This window comes from Tachysurus vachellii, chromosome 2 (assembly GCF_030014155.1).
Source record: "Tachysurus vachellii isolate PV-2020 chromosome 2, HZAU_Pvac_v1, whole genome shotgun sequence".
Lineage (NCBI taxonomy): Eukaryota > Metazoa > Chordata > Actinopteri > Siluriformes > Bagridae > Tachysurus > Tachysurus vachellii.
In genome coordinates, this window is record NC_083461.1 from 6,061,183 (window position 1) to 6,085,570 (window position 24,388).

At 38.3% G+C, this 24,388-nt stretch overlaps 1 protein-coding gene across 1 annotated transcript in view; it reads left to right on the forward strand.

Annotated features, from left to right (window-relative positions):
* Positions 1–22,193: 22,193 nt before the first annotated feature.
* Positions 22,194–24,388, forward strand: part of LOC132862663 (protoheme IX farnesyltransferase, mitochondrial) — a 48,003-nt gene continuing 45,808 nt past the window's right edge. The window contains exon 1 of the mRNA XM_060894812.1: positions 22,194–22,319. Coding sequence (XP_060750795.1) covers positions 22,289–22,319 — 31 coding nt within the window. The 5' untranslated portion in view covers positions 22,194–22,288. The remainder of the gene's footprint in view (positions 22,320–24,388) is intronic.

Consider the following 24,388-nt stretch of genomic DNA (forward strand, 5'->3'; position numbering starts at 1 on the left):
GAAAATGTCAGCAAATCATCCGTTCCCAGTCCCAGAATACCCCAGCAGAAATGATTGATATCATCAGGGAGAGCGAAAGCAAAACTGTGGCCGGTGTGAGAACAGCGTTCCCTGAGCTGGATAAATCAAACACGGAGACAGACAGATGACAGACAGCCCTCGCACGCTAAGCAAAGGTCACAAGGCAGGGGTGGAAAACGTAGCAAAGCTCTTTGAGTCCATCCTGTGAGGAGATTTTGCTCTGAGAGGAGGAAGAGCAGGAGGAGGAGGAGGAGGAGTTCGGTGGAAAACGATTTCCCATACACCTTGGGAAGCGTGTTGTTGTGGACCACACAGGCAGAGTAAAGAGCTTCACCACCTGCTGCCTCTTCCTTCTTCTCTGCTACAGCAGCACTGTCATGTACAGAATGTGATATTTATACTGCACTTTGTTTTACTCTCGTTATTCATTCGCACGTTCTTCTGTATCACGGTCGAGGCCATCGGGAATCCAGAGAACATTCATGGGAAACACTGGGCATCAGTGGGGAATTCACCCGATGGACTAGTGTTTAATGATGGACTGATTCATAGAGATTCATTACATCACTAAACACTGCTTTTATGAAAATGAGTGAAAATGGAAATGACTGCAGCGTATTGAGGGGACGATGGATGGGGCTATGTATCGCAGGATTTTGGGCAACAACCTCCTTCCCTTAGTAAGAGCGTCGAAGATGGGTCATGGCTGGGTCTTCCAGCATGAAAATGACCCCAAACTCACAGCCAGGGCAACTAAGGAGTGGCTCCGTAGGAAGCATTTCAAGGTCCTGGAGTGACCTAGCCTCCAGAGTCTCCAGACCTAAACCCAATAGAAAATCTATGGAGGGAGCTGAAATGCTGTGTTGCCCAGCGACAGCCCCAAAACCTAAAAGATTTGGAGAAGACCTGTATGGAGGAATGGGCCAAAATCCCCGCTGCAGTGTGTGCAAACCTGGTCAACAACTACAGGAAATGTCTGACCTCTGTAATTGGTAACAAAGGTTTCTGTACCAAATATTAAGTTTTATTTTTCTCTTGTGTCAAATACTTTTTAAATTATTAATTTAAATTTATAAATCATACAATGTGATTTTCTGGATCATTTTTTTAGATTCTGTCTCTTACAGTTGAGGTGTACCTATGATGAAAATTATAGATCTGTCCATTTTTTGTAAGTGGGAAAACTTGAAAAATCATCAGTGTATTAAATATTTATTTGCCCCACTGTATCTTCAGATCAAATATTTATTTGCCCCACTGTATCTTCAGATCAGATCCTTGCACAATGATCTGATCTCCCCTTCAGTCACAGCTCGCAACCTTGGGGTAACCATGGACAATCAACTGTCCTCAACTGTCTCTCATGTTGCTAATGTCGGTTTCTTCTCTACAACATTAGAAGGATTCGGCCATTTTTGTCCACACAGGCTGCTCAGGTACTTGTTCAGTCTCTTGTCATTTCTAGACTGGATTACTGTAATGCACTGCTGGCAGGTCTACCTATGAACGCAATCCGTCCCCTGTAAATGATCCAAAATGCAGCTGCACGGCTTGTTTTCAACCTGCCAAAGTTCTCACACACCACCCCGCTGCTGCGATCCCTCCACTGGCTTCCGGTAGCTGCACGCATCAGATTCAAAACACTGATGCTGGCCTACAAAGCCAAACATGGACCAGCTCCCTCTTACCTCAAAGCCCTCATCACTCCTCGCACTGCACCCCGCACCCTCCGATCTACCACCACTGCTCGACTGGTTCCACCATCTCTCAGGGTAAGAGGCAAGTATACTACAAGACTCTTCTCTGTACTGGCACCAAGGTGGTGGAATGAACTTCCCCTAGAGGTCCGGACAGTTGAGTCACTGGATATTTTCAAACAGCGGTTGAAGACCTACTTATTCAGGAAACACTTCAACTAGCACTTCTTTCCCCATCTTTTGCATTTAAAAAAATAATAAGATACAAAATAATAAAAAAAAACACAACCTTTGACATTTTTTCATTGTAACTTTGAACAAATGTTTTAAACTCATGGTATCTTAAGTATGTAACTTAGTGAACCAACATTAATGTATTCAATGTTAGAGATTTAAGCACTTATGTACGTCGCTCTGGATAAGGGCGTCTGTCACATGCTGTAAATGTAAATGTCAATGTATCTGTCTGTGTCTACTTTTCTATCTATCTATCTATCTATCTATCTATCTATCTATCTATCTATCTATCTATCTATCTATCTATCTATCTAACTATCTATCTGTCTGTCTGTCTGTCTGTCTGTCTGTCTTTCTACTTCTCTCTTTTTTTCAGCTACAATTTTTCAATGTAGCTGATTTATGGAAGGAGTCTCCAGCGTCAGTGGTCTATTCCACTCAGTGGACACTTTCAGGTTTTTGTGGTATAATATCTGCTGTAACTTAAGTGAAAGGAGCAGAAACTATGTTGTTAAACAGACATTTAATGTTACTGTAAATGGATAAAAGTACACATTGTTCTTTAATAATAATAATAATAATAATAATAATAATAATAATAATAATAATAATAATAATGGGCACGGTGGCTTAGTGGTTAGCACGTTCGCCTCACACCTCCAGGGTCGGGGTTCGATTCCTGCCTCCACCTTGTGTGTGTGGAGTTTGCATGTTCTCCCCGTGCCTCGGGGGTTTCCTCTGGGTACTCCGGTTTCCTCCCCCGGTCCAAAGACATGCATGGTAGGTTGATTGGCATCTCTGGAAAAATTGTCCGTAGTGTGTGAGTGCGTGAGTGAATGAGAGTGTGTGTGTGCCCTGCGATGGGTTGGCACTCCGTCCAGGGTGTATCCTGCCTTGATGCCCGATGACGCCTGAGATAGGCACAGGCTCCCCGTGACCCGAGGTAGTTCAGATAAGCGGTAGGAGATGAATGAATAATAATAATAATAATAATAATAATAATAATAATAATAATAATAATAATAATAAATATAATTGTTGCCAGTCCTTTTACATTGGAAGAGGTTTCTTGAGAAAGGGCTGTTTTGCATGTAAGTCCTTCATCACATACTCTGATGCTGTAGATGAAACAGTTCGTATACAAGTTTAACCCTGACAGGACTGAATGACTAATGACTCCTGCAATTAACCTTAGCGGTGTTGAACGAGTAGACGTGTTTCTAGTCAAAGTTACATTCCTACTCCAAACACACCGACCCACAGAGTGCCTGCATATACATATGTCATACAGACAGAAATAACTACTTTTGAAATATGCCGTCTCAGGAGGGACGTATAAATAAATGCTCTCCAAGCCCAGACAGGTGTCCTCACAGCTGGAGACCACAGGCTGCATGACTGAAATATAGATTTGCTGCTCAACCTGACAACCAGCCCAACAGCCACTCACAATTTACAGGTCACACAATGTTTCCATTTCGCTTTAAATCAGACTGACCGTCGGCTATTTATAGGCTGTGTACCGTACGCAGACGTGCGACACGTGTGCGAGGTTTTTGACGATCGCTAATTCAACATGCAAATAAGCACCAAATCCTGCTTATTCTTCAAAGCCTATTTCATTCACACCACTAGTGCTGGAGTTCTGCTTCAGATTTAATCCACATGCCAGCCATCGCGGCTCTGGAATTCAGCAAACCAAAGCTCTTCATGCTTACGATCAAAGTCTAACACTTGCCTAAATATTTTCGCTCTACAATGGAGCTGTTCTTAGATGCTCTAAAGTGCTTCCACATAAAGTCTACGTATACACTCTGAAATGCCATAATATAAGTTAACAATTTTCCAATGAACGCAGACTGCGGTGTTTCAGGGTCGTGTATCCCTATATAGGGCCAACATAAATATCCACCCAGCACTTACACCATGCACTATTTACTGTAGTAGTGTTTGCATCTACTGTACAAATTTTGTGTAGAAAATTACATTACAATTCTTCTGTCTAATACTGCAACGATAAAGCAAAAGTTCAAGGCAAGGCAAGGCAAGTTTATTTGTATAGCACATTTCATACACAGAGGTCATTCAAAGTGCTTTACATAGATAAATAAAAACTATAATGAAAACGGTTTAAAATATGTTAAAAAGAATAAAACAGGAGTAAAAGTGATTTGGATAAAAAGTGCAGTCAGTGTGAAGCAGCACAGTGATCATTTAGTAAATGCAATCTTGATTTAAAAGTGTTTAAAAGCACATCTGATCTCTTCTGGAAGCTGATTCCATCTATAGGTGGCGTAATAACTAAATGCTGACGCACCTTGTTTTGAGTGAACCCTCGGTGTCTCTAACTGACCTGATCCTAATGATCTGAGTAGTCTGCTTGGTTTATATTCAGTTAGCATATCTGTCATGTATTTCTGTCCTAAGCCATGAAGTGATTTATAAACGAGTAACAATACTTTAAAATCTATTCTAAATGTAACTGGAAGCCAGTGTAAGGACCTGAGGACTGGACTGATGTGCTCAGATGTTTTGGTTCTGGTCAGAATTCTGACAGCAGCGTTCTGTATGAGCTGCAGCTGTCTAATGGTCTTTTTGGGCATCCCGGTAAGGAGTCCATTGCAATAATCCACCCTGCTGGTGATGAAAGCATGGACAAGTTTCTCTAAGTCCTGTCTTGAGACAAAACATCTAATTCTGGCTATATTTCTGAGATAGTAGTAAGCTTTCACATGACTTCTGAAATTAAGGTCAGACTCTAAAATTACAGAGTAATACAGGGAAAAAGTTAAGGTGGGAGAAAGGAGGATGGTAGCAAAACTATCATCATTGCTGGAGAACGACTCTCACTCTCTGTATGAAACGGTTTCAGCTCTGAGCAGCTCCTTCAGTGACAGACTGTTACATCCTAAGTGTCTGAAGCGATACAGACGATCTTTTCTCCCTGCTGCTATTAGACTTTACAATAAAAGCTGCTCCCAGTGAACCAGTCACCATAATACACACTGTTATTACTGTTTCACTGCAATAATAAACCATAACAAAGCATTTTAAACATGTGTAATAACAGAGAAATTTTGAAAAATGTGCAATATTACCTGTGTGCAATATGTCTTCAGTGTAAACACTACTCTTTTTATACAGTTTTGTTTTTGTATATACTGTATATTATATTATGTCTTTATTCTTTATTCTTTTTATATATTTTTGTTTTTGTATATACAGTACTGTATATTATATTATATTATATTATGTCTTTATTCTTTATTCTTTTTATATATTTTTGTTTTTCTATATACAGTACTGTATATTATATTATATTATATTATGTCTTTATTCTTTATTCTTTTTATATATTTTTGTTTTTCTATATACAGTACTGTATATTATATTATGTCTTTATTCTTTATTCTTTTTATATATATTTGCTGCTGTAACAGAGAAATTTCCTTATTGTGGGACAAATAAAGGTATATCTTATCTTATCTTATCTTATCTTATCTTATCTTATCTTATCTTATCTTAAAAATATGCTAGACTTACAAAAACATGGCAGTTATCATTATACTCTGTTCACTGTACCGTAACCCCATGAGCAACACACAGCAGCTGGTAAGCAAGGGGAAAGAAGATCCTCGTGTAGTAGTGCTCAGTGCTCGCAGAAGTGAACTGCTCCCACACACAATCAGTCTACACTGCTTTACACCCACAAATTCCTCAGGATGTAAGTGATTTACAGCAGAGTGCTCATTTTTAATGATTCTACTTTTTAATGATATTGCTTTGTATGGACCTTTTGGTTCAGATGACTGTAGCATCTTAGAAGCCATGTACAGCAATGTACACACACACACACACACACACATTTAAACACACACACACACATAAATACATACATACATACATACATTTAGAACCACACACACACACACATAAATACATACATACATACATACATACATACATACATACATACATACATACATACATTTAGAACCACACACACACACACACACACACATAAATACATAAATACATACATACATACATACATACATACATACATACATACATACATACATACATACAATTAGAACCACACACACATAAAAACATACATACATACATACATACATACATACATACATACATACATACATACATACATACATAAAAACATACATACATACATACATACATACATACATACATACATACATACATACATACATACATACATACATAAAAACATACATACATACATACTGTACATACATACATACATAAAAACATACATACATACATACTGTACATGCATACATACATACATACATACATACATACATACATACATACATACATTTAGAACCACACACACACACATTAATACATACATACATACATAAATACATACATACATACATACATGCATATGTACATGCATACATACATACATACATAAATACATACATATATTTAGAACCACAAACACATAACCACACACATAAATACATACGTACAAATACACACACACATACTTACATACATTCATACATAAATACACAGACACACACACATGCACACACACATACATGCATGTACATACACACATACATACAAACATGCATACATACATACATAGACAACCACACACACACAGTGAAAGCTTGTTTAATATTCCTAAGTAATAAGTAAACACTTGGCATAAGGAAGCTTTTCACTCGGCTTGAGAAAGCAAACATTAATTCAGAGTGGACACGCTGCATGAAAAAGATCCTTCAGAAGAATTCTTCACACAGCACCGTATCCATTTTCAAATGGTCACCTTTGGCCCTTGCCAGCACATATGTGCTCACACACACACACACACACGCAAACGTAATAGTGAGGTCCGTCGCATGACTGTGTCTTCTGAGAATGCGGTCTTGTGCACAACTGAGCGTTTATTATAACAAGGCCTGGGATTCAGTCTAAAGAAACCTTTAATGATATATAAATAAGGTCAACTGGAGCCAGCGTTTAAGAGCAGAGCTGTCTAAGAGATGATTGAGAACTGCTGTTAGCACTTCAGACTGTTGTTCTAACGTCTCCGGGATGTGACACCCGGGATGACAGCAGCTCGCTTACTCACTTTGCGTCAACGTGTGCGATGAATTGTAAACTTGTATACTTGTGACTTTTAAAATGATTTATTGTCTGTCATTCATGTAAAGAAAGACGCTTTGTTAATGACGGACGTGTTGGCATGAGAAAGCAAGAGCTCTTTAGATAACATGACACTATAATTAGAAAATAAACAAACAAAGAGGAATCGGTGAGATTTTCGGTTAGTTATTCTAATGTGTTTTATAACTATTCTTAAATATTGATCTGCTAAAGTTCAAATAGTCTTTACTTATACTATGGATACATGTACGTACACACAGCTCACATGCCTCTGGAGGTGAGCGCTAGACCGTAAAGTGTCCATGTACTGTTTAGCGATTACATGCACAACAGACTGATGAGCTTGGTTTACCTTTTAAACTTTCTTCTGTCGTGATCTGGTTCTCAGATAAAAAACCTTCACTGTACATTCAAACATTGTAAATCCACTCAAAACAACGGTTAAGCAGGGCATGGTGGCTTAGGCGTTTTCTTAGGCATATGCTTCTTTAATTTTGCACCAAGCACAGATGATATTATTCTAAATTCAGTATTAGCCATTTATACCGCTTACAATCTGAACTGATTTGACTACCGATCGATTTGTTATGGCTCGGAAGCAATAACACAGCCGAGGATGGCGTTCACTTGGTTAGCGATGGAAGAAAAACACTCTAGCTACATATTATATGAACACACCTTTAAGCAGACTCACAGCAACACAGTTTTTTTTTTAAACGTGATCTCAGCAGAAAGCTTGGCAAGGTTAGAAAGTAAAAAAATATATATTTCTGAAATAAACGTATGAAGTAGAAGTGGCAAATATTGTATGTTATTGACAGAAATTTCAAAAATCAAATCCCAATAGATCTCAACAAAAAATCTTTTTCACTTTGTGTGTGTGTGTGTGTGTGTGTGTGTGTGTGTGATTTCTAACTTTAATCTATAAACAAGAACAAAAGTTCATAATGCAGCTGAACTTAATGGATGTGTCCATCTCACTAATAACTACGATTATGTAAATTTAATGAAAGTGTTGTTGATGTAACGATAGAATAGATCAGAACGATCTTTCATTTGTATTGGAATTCATGCGGGCTGTACAAAAATACCGACAAGATCTGCTTCATCGTGAAAGCTTCTGCTCATCAGTATTAGGGTGTAACTGCAGAAGCACTCTGCCATCCATTATACAGAGACAGTGAGAGAGAAAGGAGTGGAGAGAGCAAGGCGGAAAGCATATAAAGACTAATTTCCACCACCTGTGCTCCGGAGCTGAGCACATTCTTTCTGTGTGACACGTAGCGCTCAGATAATTCCTGCTATGCAAATGTTTTTTGTTAAAACGAAATCAGCTTCACTAAATTGCAGAAACCTGGATGGAACAAGAAATAAAGTTTCAAAGGGGGAAAAAGAAGAAAAGAAAGAAATGACTGATAGAGGCTCTTTCCATAGCCACCTTCTCCCTATTATACGTAAATGTGGGTTTGATAATTAAAGTCATGCACTGATGGGAAGCAGCGCTTTTTCTGCCGCCGTGCTGCTTGTTTGCACTCGGTCATTTTAGCACGTTGGAAGTGTGTGTGTGTGTGTGTGTGTGTGTGTGTTGTGCTAAGGATTTTTTTTTTTTTTTTTGCAGGATGGTAATGAGACCTGGACTGATATTGTTGGAAAGTTTAAACGGCTAATGTGATCTAGCCTTGTTCTCTATCGAATACGTCTGTCCAGGAGCTTATCCCAGCTGTTAGGTTTCAGTACCAGACATACTGCAGACTGTGACCTTGAGCTCAGAGTGACGATTTATACAGTATAACGATTATCTTGGAGCTGTGCCCCGATCCTCCCTTCTGCCTGAGAGACATGCGTTTTATAGATCCATGATGACTATTAAATACAAGGAGATATGCTATTGCTATATGATATATTTACAGCAGTAAAATCTGAAACGGAAAAATTACCGCTTACCGCGTATCCGAACTACCTCGGGTCACGGGGAGCCTGTGCCTATCTCAGGCGTCATCGGGCATCAAGGCAGGATACACCCTTCCAATACAGTGCCAACCCATCGCAGGGCACACACACACACACACTCTCATTCACTCACGCACTCACACACAATTTTCCAGAGATGCCAATCAACCTACCATGCATGTCTTTGGACCGGGGGAGGAAACCGGAGTACCCGGAGGTAACCCCCGAGGCACGGGGAGAACATGCAAACTCCACACACACAAGGTGGAGGTGGGAATCGAACCCCCAACCCTGTAGGTGTGAGGCGAACGTGCTAACCACTAAGCCACCGTGCCCCCCTCGGGTGGTCATATGCTTCTTTAATTTTGCACCAAGCACAGATGATATTATTCTAAATTCATCGCAGGGCCCGGTTTAATTATTTATTTACTTTTAATACTTTGTGGTTTCTTTAATTAGATGTAATACATGGACTTGTATGGTGGACAATAATAACAATTTATTTACTCATTAATATGGTGACATTTTCTGCAATGAGATGTTCGTTTAACATTTACAAAAGGAGTCTCTAATTTCCAAGCTTTTTTCTTGATATCAACAGAGTCCACCACAGAAAGAAGAAGACAAGTAAATAATCTTAGTAATGTACTTAGAAATAAAAGAAAAAAATAGAATGTAATGAGAAAACTAACTTGATTTATGGAGGTTCTGCAGCATTAAATCATATCTATATATACAGTAACGTACCATGTGGCCACATCACTCCGTCCCATCATCGATCGTTTTCTGTAACAGCAATTTTTCTGAAGTGTTTACGTCCTTCCTTCTCCATCAGAGACCGATTCTAAAGCTTGTTACTGGTATGTCATGTCTCTTAGGTTGTTTAAATGGCATCAACTATGTTTTTATAGACACCTTTTTTGTTTTATTTTCAACACAAAGTCTTGTAGAATGTTCGGTTAGGTTGAGTGTCTCCGAATCGATACCCTGCATTTCAGATGTATAAAATGAGGTTATAGAGTAAAAACAAATGGCTTTGTGGTTCTCCGATTGAGCGGGATAATGTTTTGCTTGTCTGCTTTTATTGATCGGAAATTGCTTCAATTTCCAACCAGTAAATGTCAAAGCTACTCGGAGCAGGACTTCAATAAAGTCCCTCGTTCACACGAAGGAATTTCTGCAGATCAGATTTTCCTCACACAGAAACAACCAGCAACATGTGTTTTCTTGCCTAAGTATTTTCTGTGGTATTATTGTTTTCTTTAACTTTCCATGTTGCGTCTACCCTTACAATAACAAAAAGGTCATTCTACGGAAAATGCTTAAAACAAATTGTTCTTGCTGGACCCTTCTTTATGGATCGCTGCTGATTATATGGGAATTTGTATCTGATTTTTTTTACTATAAGTCAAATGTACAACTTCAATCAGATCATCTTCGATTTAAAAATATAGACATAGACAAATTGGCTTTGTCGCAAGACTGCAGTCTTCTGGTGTCTCTGGAACCGTTCGGCTCTTGCTCTGAATTATGGACAATTCTGTAAAGATGCTTCAGGATTTACTGCACTGAGACAAGTACAGAGCACAGGAGGACCGCATTCCCAACCGGGCCTCAGGCCACCGCTGGAACACAGATTTACAACATCAGTGACATACCTGATTACTTTCGGACACCAAGGAGAATTGGACAGTGTTTTTCCCCTCTCCCTGTTCATCTTTTACAACAGGGTTGGACAGTAGATGTACGGCCTTGTCTGTTCCCACATGCAAGAAGACAGTCTAGGTCTGAATATGGCTCTGCATGTCTTGATTCAACGAGATATGGTGGAATCCACAAGGACGATTTTGGCTCGATAAATACAAGAGAAAGGCTGAGGGGAAATACATTTATAGGGTTATCTACTCTAGTATATCCTAGCCATGTCTATAGAAACATGAGGAAGCCTTCGGCAGCCTCTAGACTATCCCTTTCTTCTTATGAAATAAAGCCTTCATTCCCATACATTTACAGCCAAACCATGGACACATGGACACAAGCCAAACCCAGCACATCGTGTCCAAAAGACACTCAGCCCCCGATGACCTCACTCTGGCATCTAGATTTGCTGAATGTCATTCAGACGTGCAGCAAACGACACACGTTTCCACTCATTTTTTCGATTGCATATACAGACAAAACAACCTGTCAGACAAGTCAATTTGAGATGTTTGAGTAGCAACACTGGAACATGGAAGGATGTCTAGGCTGGAAGTGGATTGCGGATCTTTTTTTTTCTTAAGAGAGGAGTTCCTAGGAAGATTCCTTCTATATCGTGCAGGGATCTTAAACCACAGGAACAAGTTTACATAAGAGGAAGAGAAGAGATGTTTAATGACTGCAGCAGGCCTCAAAATATGCCTGCTCTCCACCCATCCTTTCTAGTGTCTCTGCCTGCCTCTCTTACTCGAAAGGACACATAAAGTCTCATGGCCTTTGCATCTGACACAAAGTCCATCTTGGTGACATAAACCAGATGGACACTTCACATTGTGGTTTCTCACAGACCGCATGGCTGCTTCCTCCACCCAGGGTCTGCTTGCTGGCAACTGGGAGGCAACTCGGTCCCATTTGTCTTCTTGAAACTCGGATGGGACTTTTTGGTGAAAGGGACGGCTTAGCGAGATTGATGATGCGTGGCCAATTATTGGCTTAGCCTCTGATTCTCACAAAGAAAGAAGGAGCTCTAGACGTAAACATACTGTAGGCTTTGATGAAGGAAGGAAAGGGAATGAATACCTGTGGGGCAACAAAGTGAAATAAATTTCTCTATCAGATAATATCCAGGTCTGATGTTCCTACAATCTGTTCCCTTCATTCCGATCAGGAATATTTTTGCTGTTGATGTCTCAACATACTTTTTGTTATTTTGCTCAATGGTTCGGTCAAGGGTGGCGTACCATCTTTACAGTTAGTTGAAATTCCTTGGAGCAGTTGCTGACGGGTTTTTTTCCACCGAATTTCTGAAGATGAGCGCTCTAGACAATCCCTTTAACCAATTCCATTCAGTTGGCTGATCCTAGTATTCCACACTGGTGCCATCCGGGTGCGAAGGGAGGGGTGTTTGGGACACTCAGTGGTTGACAGGCATTTGGGGCGCCAGTCTGTAGCTTGTTAACCAAACTCTGACAACAAGAATGCTGCCCTTGAAAATCAATTATAAACATAGGAGTGCCACCACAACTGTTCCTGGCACTGTCTGTCTAGGCATGCTTTTTTGATCCCCTCTCTGTCTGTCTCTGTCTCTCTCTCTCTCAACTTCTGCCTTTCAAATGGCTATCTCTCAAAGACTTAATGCTCCTGCTGAAACCCACCAGAACATAGCACATAAATCAGCAGAGGTGATGACAGGTCATGGTGCTTTCGCTTGTTGTGGATGGTCAGTTTTATGGGAGCAGTTGTGTAGTCTTTCATTGTGACTGCTTAGCACCATTCGCTTGTCCCGGACCGTAATAAAAAAATTCAAAATACGGCATTGCCAAGCTTTAAAAGGAATGCAAAACCCTGGTTCACACTTAGAGATGTCTATTAATGGCACTTCAGACTTCAGCTGGTGCAACCCACAGCCTGGAGTTATTCTCAATTGTTTCAGTATGTCACCCTCTCACCATTGAGTGCCGGGGTCTGGTGTTTACATTAAAAAGTAACGGCAAATTCCAGGCAGGCCAGATTTGTTTCTTTTTTTCTCTCCTTGCGCTGAACCAATTTCACAGCAACTCTGCCAACTGCAGAGAATCTAAGCATGCACTTGGACATCAGTCCCACTAACAAGCACTTTTCCCATTCATCTTTTATGAAAGCGCGGCTCGTTTTCGATGTTTAAAGTGAAAACACACGTAGAAGCTGAGCTGCTCCTGGATTTACCTGATGTGTGAAGTTTCTCGCTCAGGCAGTAAAGTGTTTTTCCTTACAGAGTTTGTACGGTTCACTTTGAACTTTTATACAGCTATTACATGTGAGAAAACGGTAACGATCGTTAAGATACATGCTTAACCTAAAAACTTTATCCTTTTAACAAAGCACTATGTTAATGTTGTGTTTTGTCAGCTACAAGGTTGTTTTTCTTCCCAACGTTCTGATCTGGGATGTGGTTTATGATGCATACTTTGGTTATGTTTTGTTTGTTTTGGTGAAGATTGGTGCACCATCTTAATGATTAGTTGAAATGTCTTGAAGGAGTTGTATGAAGATGGGGTTTTTCCACTAAATCTCTAAAGATGTGCGCTCTAGACAATCCCTTTAACCGATTCCTTGCAGCTGGCCAATCCCAGTATTTTTTGTTTCGTACGTTTTTTTTTTTTATAACTAAAGCAGTTATTTTCTAAAAAATAATGTTTTATAGGGGGGCACGGTGGCTTAGTGGTTAGCACGTTCGCATCACACCTCCAGGGTTGTAGGTTCGATTCCCGTCTCCGCCTTGTGTGTGTGGAGTTTGCATGTTCTCCCCGTGCCTCGGGGGTTTCCTCCGGGTACTACGGTTTCCTCCCCCGGTCCAAAGACATGCATGGTAGGTTGATTGGCATCTCTGGAAAATTGTCCGTAGTGTGTGATTGCGTGAGTGAATGAGAGTGTGTGTGTGTGCCCTGCGATGGGTTGGCACTCCGTCCAGGGTGTATCCTGCCTTGATGCCAGATGACGCCTGAGATAGGCACAGGCTCCCCGTGACCCGAGGTAGTTCGGATAAGCGGTAGTGAATGAGTGAGTGAGTGAGTGAGTGAGTGATGTTTTATACTGAAACCCCATCCAGCATACCCCCTGCCACCTGGTCCCCCGAGTGCCCCTGGGATAGACTCCAGGCTTCCCACAACTTTTCATAGTACACAGAGTTCAGGAAATGGATGGATGTATAATATTATGTAGACTACATGAGATTTCCATCAGTGCCTCAGTAATTCATGCTGAAACTGTTGCAGTGGTTACTGGTATTATGTTTATTGAGCGTTCACTCAAAATGACTTGTTTTCAATAAGCCGCATCATTTTACACACCACATCGTCTGTCTTGCAGTCAAACCTTTATGTAGGAGCAGATCCATAATATCTTTTAGAAGTTCATTTGACTTCAAATGACTTTTTCTCTTCAGAAAACTTACAGCATTGGTCATATAAATGAATGCAGTCTTAATAAAATTTGTGTATTAATGATATTTTAGTTATTTTGTATAGATTTCTGTATTGTTATGCAAAATGACACAAATGTAATATTTGCACAGTAGATTGTTAGATTGTCAATTGTAATGAACCTTTAAAATTGCTCAAATACGCACACACCATTACAAAATGACGTAGATTCAGCAAGTCAAGTCAAGCAAGAAAGCAATTTTTATTATGATACGATTACCATAAACAAGCTGTAATCAATAAGTAGTTTTGTTCATAAAATTGTGTTTTATTTAATCTATATAAGGAATATACAATAAAACAATATTAATATACTGTAAATACAAATACTTCTATATCCATCCAACACACTGTTATTTTAAGTTGTTGCAGATATAGTGCAGCTATTTACTGTATGAAAGCAGTAACCCTCAGCTGACCCTACACACACACACACACCAACACACACACAAAGGAGTGTTTAAAGTCGTTTTTCAAAACGGTGTGATGAAAGAGCCGCACGTCGGGACCACCACAGAGACGGATGTTGAACAGACGTTCTCAGTGCCACCATATTGTTCTACGGTCCGTCTTTCACAATGCATCCATCTGCTGCTTGCATTGGCACGTCTCAGTTTATGACCTCTGCTCATCTGTAGTCCTCTTCTGCTGAAGCATCTCATTCAATTATCACAGTCCTTCATGACACAATAGACTTTATTGCTGAACACCTCACAGTCCTGAGGACCCGGTTATTGCCATTGGTTTTGTTTTCCTGCTGACTGATGGTTGTTTAAATGGCAGCGTTTCTAAACGTTGCTATGGTGCGATGCGTTTTTATTTATTTTTTTTAGAAATTTCACATAACTCTGTATTCATAATTCTAAAGCAGTGATTTTGTCTTTTGATTTCATACAGAAAGATAATTCTCAATGAGAACAGAGTGGTCTAATGGCCAGGGTTCAATCGGTGTAATTAATTAATAGATAGATAGATAGATAGATAGATAGATAGATAGATAGATAGATAGATAGATAGATAGATAGATAGATAGATAGATAGATAGATAGACATATGATAGATAGATAGATAGATAGATAGATAGATAGATAGATAGATAGATAGATAGATAGATAGATAGATAGATAGACAGACAGACAGACAGACAGACAGACACACAAACTTGGGCAATAAATTCTAAAAAATAAAGAATAAAATTCTAAAAAATGTAAAAGTAATAAATTTGGTGTCTGAAAGCAACATAGAAGCTTCTCCATCAAATCTAGGACTCAGTAATGACAAATATCTTTCATTTGTTTTTATCAGTCAGGGTCTTGTGTTCCCTGGTTAGAAATCGAAGCCCAAGCCATCTCAGTGGGAGCACCGCTGGCCGCTGGTCCTCTATGATGTGGAAACTATAGCTGTAAATATAAACCTACAGTAAATATGTTTAACAATCTATTGGAGCAACTGGAAAAGTAGCCTATATACAGTATAATACCTATAACATATATATAGCTTCAAATTGGCGTCTGGATACGTTTTATACCTACATTTAGTATTCATTGGCAGTGACATAGACAACACTATAGTGAACTATTATACTGTGGCCACTTTTTGTTACCTTCCACTACCATATTACCTTAGCAGCTACATAGAGTCTGACAGCCTCCATTTAAACCACACCCTCACTACAAAATCACAAAAGATTCGTGCATACGACTGTACGTTTCTCACATACAGTATGATTGTGTGATATGTGTTCATGTGTCCAAAATGTGTGAAATGATCCATAACAACTTCACATCACGAGTACATACAGCGTATGAATATGTGCCAAATAAAATGCGTGAAAGGTGAAAAAGAAAGAAAGAAAGAAAAAGAAAAGTAAATAAATAAACAATGAAACATGTACTGTAAGTTACCAAACAAACAATTGATCAAAAATAAATAAATACATACACAAACAAATAAATATTTAAAAATAAATAAATAAATAAATAAATAAATAAATAAATAAATAAATAGATAGATAGATAGATAGATAGATAGATAGATAGATAGATAGATAAATAAGCAATTTTTAAAAAAAATGTGTGTGTGTGTGTGTATATATATATATATATATATATATATATATATATACACACTCACCGGCCACTTTATTAGGTACACCTGTCCAACTGCTCTTTAACACAAATTTCTAATCAGCCAATCACATGGCAGCAACTCAATGCATTTAGGCATGTAGACATGGTTAAGACGATCTGCTGCAGTTCAAACCGAGCGTCAGAATGGGGAAGAAAGGTGATTTAAGTGACTTTGAACGTGGCATGGTTGTTGGTGCCAGACGGGCTGGTCTGAGTATTTCAGAAACTGCTGATCTACTGGGATTTTCACACACAACCATCTCTAGGGTTTACAGAGAATGGTCCGAAAAAGAGAAAATATCCAGTGAGGGCAGTTCTGTGGGCGCAAATGTCTTGTTGATGCCAGAGGTCAGAGGAGAATGGCCAGACTGGTTCGAGCTGATAGAAAGGCAACAGTAACTCAAATAACCACTTGTTACAACCGAGGTATGCAGAAGAGCATCTCTGAACACACAACACGTCGAACCTTGAGGCGGATGGGCTACAGCAGCAGAAGACCACACCGGTACTAGTAAGGTGTACCTAATAGTGTATATATATATATATATATATATATATATATATATATATATATATATATATATATATATATATATATATGTATGTATGTGTGTGTGTGTGTGTGTGTGTGTGTGTGTGTGTGTTCTCTGCGTAGAGTTTTAAATTTTCAATATAAAACCAATTCAATTGGTTAATATTTTTATCTAAAATTAAACTTTGGATGTAAGTGAGCAGCTGAGTGCTGGGATTTGAACTGACAAACTTGTTCTCGGTTGCAGAAACCCTTAACCGGTGAACCAGTCCAGAATATAAGTTACAGAAAGTGAATCAATAATAGTAGTAAATGCACTGAGTCTCAAGACTTTCTACACGTTAACTTCAACTATCATGACAAGTTTTGGATGTTGAACTTCAGTTTATACGTTTTTAGAGATGAAAACTCCCAGTACTCCAGTACATGTCTTGTCTACTTGTGAGATGACACAAAGCTTATCTTCATGTCAGCTACTTGAAGCCGCAGGTGAACTTTTGTTTCTCATTTTAACATCTTGTGATGTCTTACAGTGTAACAGAGGGGTTGGGTTTCGTGACCACAAATCAATATACTGAGACCACATGATAATACTGAGACCACATGATAATACTGAGACCACATGATAATACTGAGACCACTTGATAATACTGAGACCACATGATAATACTGAGACCACATGATAATACTGAGACCACTTGATAATACTGAGACCACATGATAATACTGAGACCACTTGATAATACTGAGACCACATGATAATACTGAGACCACTTGATAATACTGAGACCACATGATAATACTGAGACCACATGATAATACTGAGACCACATGATAATACTGAGACCACTTGATAATACTGAGACCACATGATAATACTGAGACCACTTGAAATCGAGTTTATGGCCACAAAGTATTTAAGTCATGACAACTCTTATAATATGAACTGATGAATGTTAAATCTTTAGACTTGTGACCACAGGAACCTAAAACACTTAGATGACTGATATTATTGTACTTTACTTTAGTCTCAGAGTGATACAAAAAAACATGGCCACACAGTACCATGGACAACAATATACTGAATATGGCCTCTCTTTCTCTCTCTCTCTCTCTCTCTCTCTCTCTCTCTCTCTGTATCTCTCTCTCGCTGTGTATTTCTCTCTCTCTCTCTCTCTCTCTCTCTCTCTCTATGTATCTACCCCCCCTCTCGCTATCCCTCTCTGCATCTCTCTCTCTCTCTCTCTCTCTCTCTCTCTCTCTCTCTCTCTCTCTCCCTATGTATCTACCCCCCCCCCTCGCTATCCCTCTCTGCATCTCTCTCTCTCTCTCTCTCTCTCTCTCTCTCTCTCTCTCTCTCTCTCTCTCTATGTATCCCCCCTCTCTCTATGTACCCCCCTCTCTCTTATATCTCTCTCTCACTGTGTTACTGTCATAACTACACTATCTGACTGCTGCCATTAAAACCCTCTTACTACAAATTCACATAAAGTTCATACATGCAGTTATCCAAGTCTTAGGGGCCTTGTGATAAAAATAAAACAGAATAACAAAATAAACAATCTGTGTAAAAAAGAAAAAAGGAAAATAAATTAAAAATCTGTAAATATGAGATGTGAAATGAACAAACATACAAATGAAAAATACATACGAATGAAAAAATACATATTAAATTGTTACATGAAAATGTGTTTGTGAAAAATAAAAATGTAAATAAATAAGTAAATAATTTAGATAAACAAATAAACAAACAAGTGAAAATAAATAAATAAATAAGTTGAAATAAATAAATAAATAAATAAATAAATAAATAAATAAATAAATAAATAGACAAATATCAAAATAAAAATAAATAAATATTATATGAAGTTCATGTAATTTTTCTTTAAGAGCTATTGCTACAACATTTTTTGCAGGCCCAGTATGATTCAAGGTCTGAAACAAACCTAATATATACCTGAAACAAACCTAAAAAGGTCTCTCACTCACACACACACACACACACACACACACACATAAACACACACACATAAACACAGACAATTTTGTGTGGTTTTCTAAACAAACTCCCCATTATCCATCTTTGTGCACATCCTTAGTTGCATCCGTTCACATTGTGCACAATGTCAGCACATTCACAGCAACGACACGTAACGCAAACATGCACATGTAAACACACGCAAACAGTTTACAAACAACAACATTACAAGGACAATCACAGCCATCTGAGCACTGGAAGAGACGGTCGACCAGAGCGTTATTTACCTTTTACTCCGCAATGAGATTTGATAAATCGAACAATACCATTCGGCATGCACGTGGAAACCTTCCCGCAGGAAGAGGTCGAAGAGGTCAGAGCCCAAATCAAATCTATCCATTGAGGCCGTAATGGCATTCTGTTGGAGAGCAGGAGCCTGCGGGATGTTATTGCCCGCTGCTGGGCATCGTTGACATTTATCAGGCCTGCATCTGGATGGGAGAGTGAGATTACTGTGTATAATCTGACAAGAGCGAAGGGCTGTGCAGGAAGCCACTGTAATGAATGAGATGAATCAGAGAAATGGGATGTCTGAGCCTTCTATTCGAGTCTTTAGTCTTTAGTGATGATAAGAAGCAAAGCAGTGTGTAGGAACTGAAAACAAGCCTAATATATATGTATAAACAGAGGTACAGTGTATCATCTGTGTCCCACGCACAAATTAAAAAATGACTTTAATTGCGTACTCATTCATCTTCACAATTAGTCAATTAGCCAATTATGTTGCAGCAGCTCAATACAGGAAGTCATGCAGGTTTGAGTCAAGAGCTTCAGTTAAGCTTCACATCAAAAATGTGAGGAAGAATTTTTCACAATTGAGGAAAATGTCATCTAATTTACCGTGGCATAGTTTTTAGTGGTAGATTGGATGGTTTGAGTATTAAAAAAATTAAGATTTTTATACACAGCAGTCTTTAGAGTTTATACCGAATGGTGTGAAAAACAAAAAACCCCAGTGAGCAGCAGTTCTGTGGGTTTAAGCAGTTTGCTATTAAAGGTTGGGTCTCCATTGTTTGAAAGCCAATGTTGACATTTGAAATCACCAAAACAAACACGCCCCTAACCCAAATGGGTCCCACCCCTGTATTGATAGCTCCGCCCACACATACATACGTAACCCAGGCAACTAATGGAAAGAAATGTGTCTTTATCATAGCTGAAGGGAATTACAATACGATTGCAGATAAACAAACAAGCAAAAATAACACCAGCATAATCATGCAAAGGACAAAGGCATATATTAGTTCTGTGTAACAAAGCAAAACCAACGTTACTCACCTATCGAGAAGGAAAAAAGCGCCTCGGCGTCTTAAGTAAAGTTGGTCACATATTCACAGATTGGAGTTTCCCGAGTCAATAACTCCTGAGCTAAACACTGTTACTAGCAAATCGCGGTTGTAGCTGCCTCTCTACATTACTACGATAGAAAAGAGGTGTTATTTGTGTAGTAACAGTGTTTAGCTCAGGAGTTATTGACTCGGGAAACTCCAATCTGTGAATATGTGACCAACTTCCTGCTCCTTCAGTTCTCTCCAGCGCTGGAAAGCTGATCCTATATTAACACGTCCTACTTCTTACCTTATCGTAAGTCTTTCTTCTCTTTCTTTCTTTGTTTTTATCCTCCATGTCAATGTTAAAACCACTTTCTGCTAATGTCACACATGCGCACTGAACACTCTCTCCTCCCATATTGACAAGACACGCCCCTTTCTGCTCATTGGCTACACGTTAGTTTTGATTTTTGTTTAGTTTGTCGTCCCGACTCAGTTTTCTGAAGCATTTCTCAAACAATGGAGACGCCACCTTTAAAGAGAGAGGTCAGAGAATAATGACCAGTCTGGTTTGATCAGAAAAGTATTTCAGAACACTTCATTTCAGCAGATGAGCTATAACTATAACTGTAGGAGAATATGTGATATCAGGAATCTACAGTGAGTTTCGATCATTTAAAGCAGAAATATGTAAGCAGTCATGTTACTGTACATTGATTTAGTTTATCGGATCCTATACACACTGCATGAGAGTGTATCGGCACAGCTAGAGTCCACCAGAAAGACAAAGTCAAAGTAATCTGCAAGCGGTCTATTGGCAGCTTTGGCCACCAGCGTGATCACACACATAAATAACTGTCCACACAAAGGACATGCAAGGGCATCAGACATTGAATGAGATGGCAATTTAGAGTTAAACGAATCCCATTGGCGACACAGATTTATTGGCAAGCGACAGGGGTTGTCTGGCAGCCCGGATTTCGGATAACCGCATGGTAGACCACTGTAATGTGGAAAAGAATAAAGTGAGGAAGGAAAAGTAACAGAGCTGCTAGATCACTACCTTCACATCCAGCTGTGTAGAAATGGCAAGGTCCTAGTCTTGAGTGCAGATTAAACATGCAGCACTGGAAATGTGGTTCTATTAATTATGAGTTGGCGTTGTGACTGTGAAGGGTTGAAACATAGCATGGATCACTGAAAGCAGGATTTATTGCCCACTTAACCATTCAGACTTTGATACGGAACAGTTTTAGAGCAGCATAAATAAAAAAGGTTTTTGATTGGAAATTCCCATCAAGCCTAATCACCAAGATCAGTCCCTGAAAATAAATAAATAAATAAATAAATAAATAAATAAATAAATAAATAAATAAATGAATATTTCTATGACCCTTCACTTAAACTCACTGTATTCTGTACAATCACATTCTTTAACACCAACAACGCTAATCATCATCATCTTCTTCATCGCCTTTATTTATTTTTTTACATAGAACATTTTTTTTTTCTTAGATCAAAATCTCAAAGATTTTACATATGGATTCAGGAATAACAAATACATTTATAAAGTAATTTTAATTATTCATAAACATGTAAACCTTAAGTATAATAATGAGAAAATAATATTTTATTTTGAAATAATTTATTTCTTTGTTTCATTCTGAATAATAATAATATAATAATAATAACAACAACAATAATAATAATGATAATAACAATACTACTACTACTAATAATAATACAATAATAATACTACTAATAATGCTACTACTAATAATAACAACAACAACAACAACAACAATAATAATAAATGTATACCATTTTCTTCATTTTTTTAGATGATTTGATTAGTCTAAGTAAATAAAAATAATGAAACTACTTCACTGTGATGTTTATAATTTTTTTATTTCTTTAAATTTTTTTTTTAAATAATCACTATTTCAATTCATTTTCCTAACACTGCAAAAGTATCAGGGTTTTTTTGTAATGTCACGTGACAGGAAGTAGCGGTCCCTTCGGGGTCAAGATGGCGGCGTACAGCGTGTGAAGAGGACACTAGCGGTAGCTGTTTGGAACGTGGAGAACATGCTTAAGACGCCATGTAGCCGTGCAGCAGGTGATTGAGCGCCTATGTAACGCGACGGCGTTTATAAACGCGCAGATAGTAAGTCGTATCTGTGGGTAGAAACGCCTAAAGGGCCTGTATTGTAGGTGGCGTGTTAGCCGGTTAGCTTAGCCTGTTAGCTTAGCCGGTTAGCTTAGCCGCCGTAGTGCTGTATTGGTTTGACATTAGCCGGTTAGCTTAGCCGCCGTAGTGCTGTATTGGTTTGACATTAGCCGGTTAGCTTAGCCGCCGTAGTGCTGTATTGGTTTGGCGTTTCTTTCCTATGAGCCGGTTTGGGGCTGCATCCTGAATGCGTTTCCTGTTATCAGTAGTGCACTACATAGGGCGGTAGACGCCTTTATATCATACACTATGTAGTGCAGCAGTGCAGGAAGTAAGGGTTGATTTGTGATTCAGCCCTAGCTGACCTTACAGCTGGTATCTTTAGGTGAAGGATGTCTGAATTTTCTTAATTATAACCATTTTTCGTAGTATTTCTTCCCATAATAATATAATTTAGCTTAGTCATTTTTGTGTTTAATGCTCATGTTAAGCAAAAGTGTTTTAATTGACAGATTTATTTATGGCTGATTTATATCATGTTTATTTACTAATCAAAGATTTTTACTAGCATTATACTAAACATTATTAATAAAATTATTTCTATTTTATAGCCTGAGCTTTAGTTAGGGAACACAAGACGTTTATGTGGAAGTGGATTTCTAGGATGAGTTTTAGTTTATCTGTAAGTTTTGACCTGAAGAAACCCCGCTGAAGCCTAAAGGTGGCATCTGATAGATATTTAACATCTGTTCTACAGTCACCATGCAGATGTTCTGCACTTCTATTGTCACATCCTATAAAGCATCAGATGACAAAAGTAGTGAGAAACAGCATTGATTTGCACTCTGGAACAAAATGTGACTTCTTTTCATCAGAATGATTAATGGTTTTAGAATTTTTAAATAATTAAAACCAAGAAAGTTAATTTTCAGTATTTCAGAAGACAGTAAAGGAGACGTGGACTTGATCAAAATGGATCATCAGGTTTCCAGGTCCACTAAGCTGTGACTGCTGGGCCCCTGAGCAAGGCCCTTACTTAACCCTCAATTGCTTAGTTGTATAAATTGAAATGAATCATGAAAAAAGAAAAACGTATGTCACTCTGAATAAGGATGTCTGCTAAATGCCGTAAATGTTTGGAGTCTGGGCCAGCTCGATGCTCCATGACTTTAAAGCAAAAATGTTTTTTGAAATTCATGTAAACATTTTTACTATTCTACTTCTACATTCAGTGTGGTGTGAGAAAAATATGTAATGAAAATGTTTGGGTTAAATTATAAATGTCCTTTAAAATCCACGCAGTATTATTAGTGGTTTCAGAATTTTGGACAGTCGCCGTGTGTGTGTGTGTGTGTGTGTGTGTGTGTGTGTGTGTGTGTGTGTGTGTGTGTGTAGGATTCAAATGTGCTACAGTGCATTTTTATTTATTTATTTTTATTTTATTTTCCTTTTTGTCAGTTGGCAAACTTGCACTTGTTAAACTGCAACCATTTAAGTAAAAGCCCAGTTAAGACACACAACGACTTGCATGGCCATACTCCTGTTCCACGCACGTCACTCGAAGAGGGCTTGGGCTGCACGTGTGTTGTGATGTCATATGATGCGTCTTGGCACAAATCTGTAGAAAATCTGCTGTCATTTGAAAAAATTGCAAGATCCTCAGAATACCATAGAGTTTGCTTGATTGTGTGTTTTGTTTCTGAGATTGAACAATAGTGAAGTCATCAAAGGACCGAATTTTATTCCCTTTCCCATAAGCACTCAACAATATAATACAGTATATTAATATTGTGGTGATACAAATTTCTCAGACTTGGTGGGTTACATATTGTTTGGGCAAAGATTTTTTTTTTTCTTTTAGTTAAAAGTAAAAAAAATAATAAAAGAATATTATAATATTATAATATAATATTATAATATAATAATATATTATAATATTCTTATAATAATATTATTTTTTCTTTTATAAATAAATAAAAGAAAAATAATTTCTTTTTTAAGGCTTTCAAAATCACAAA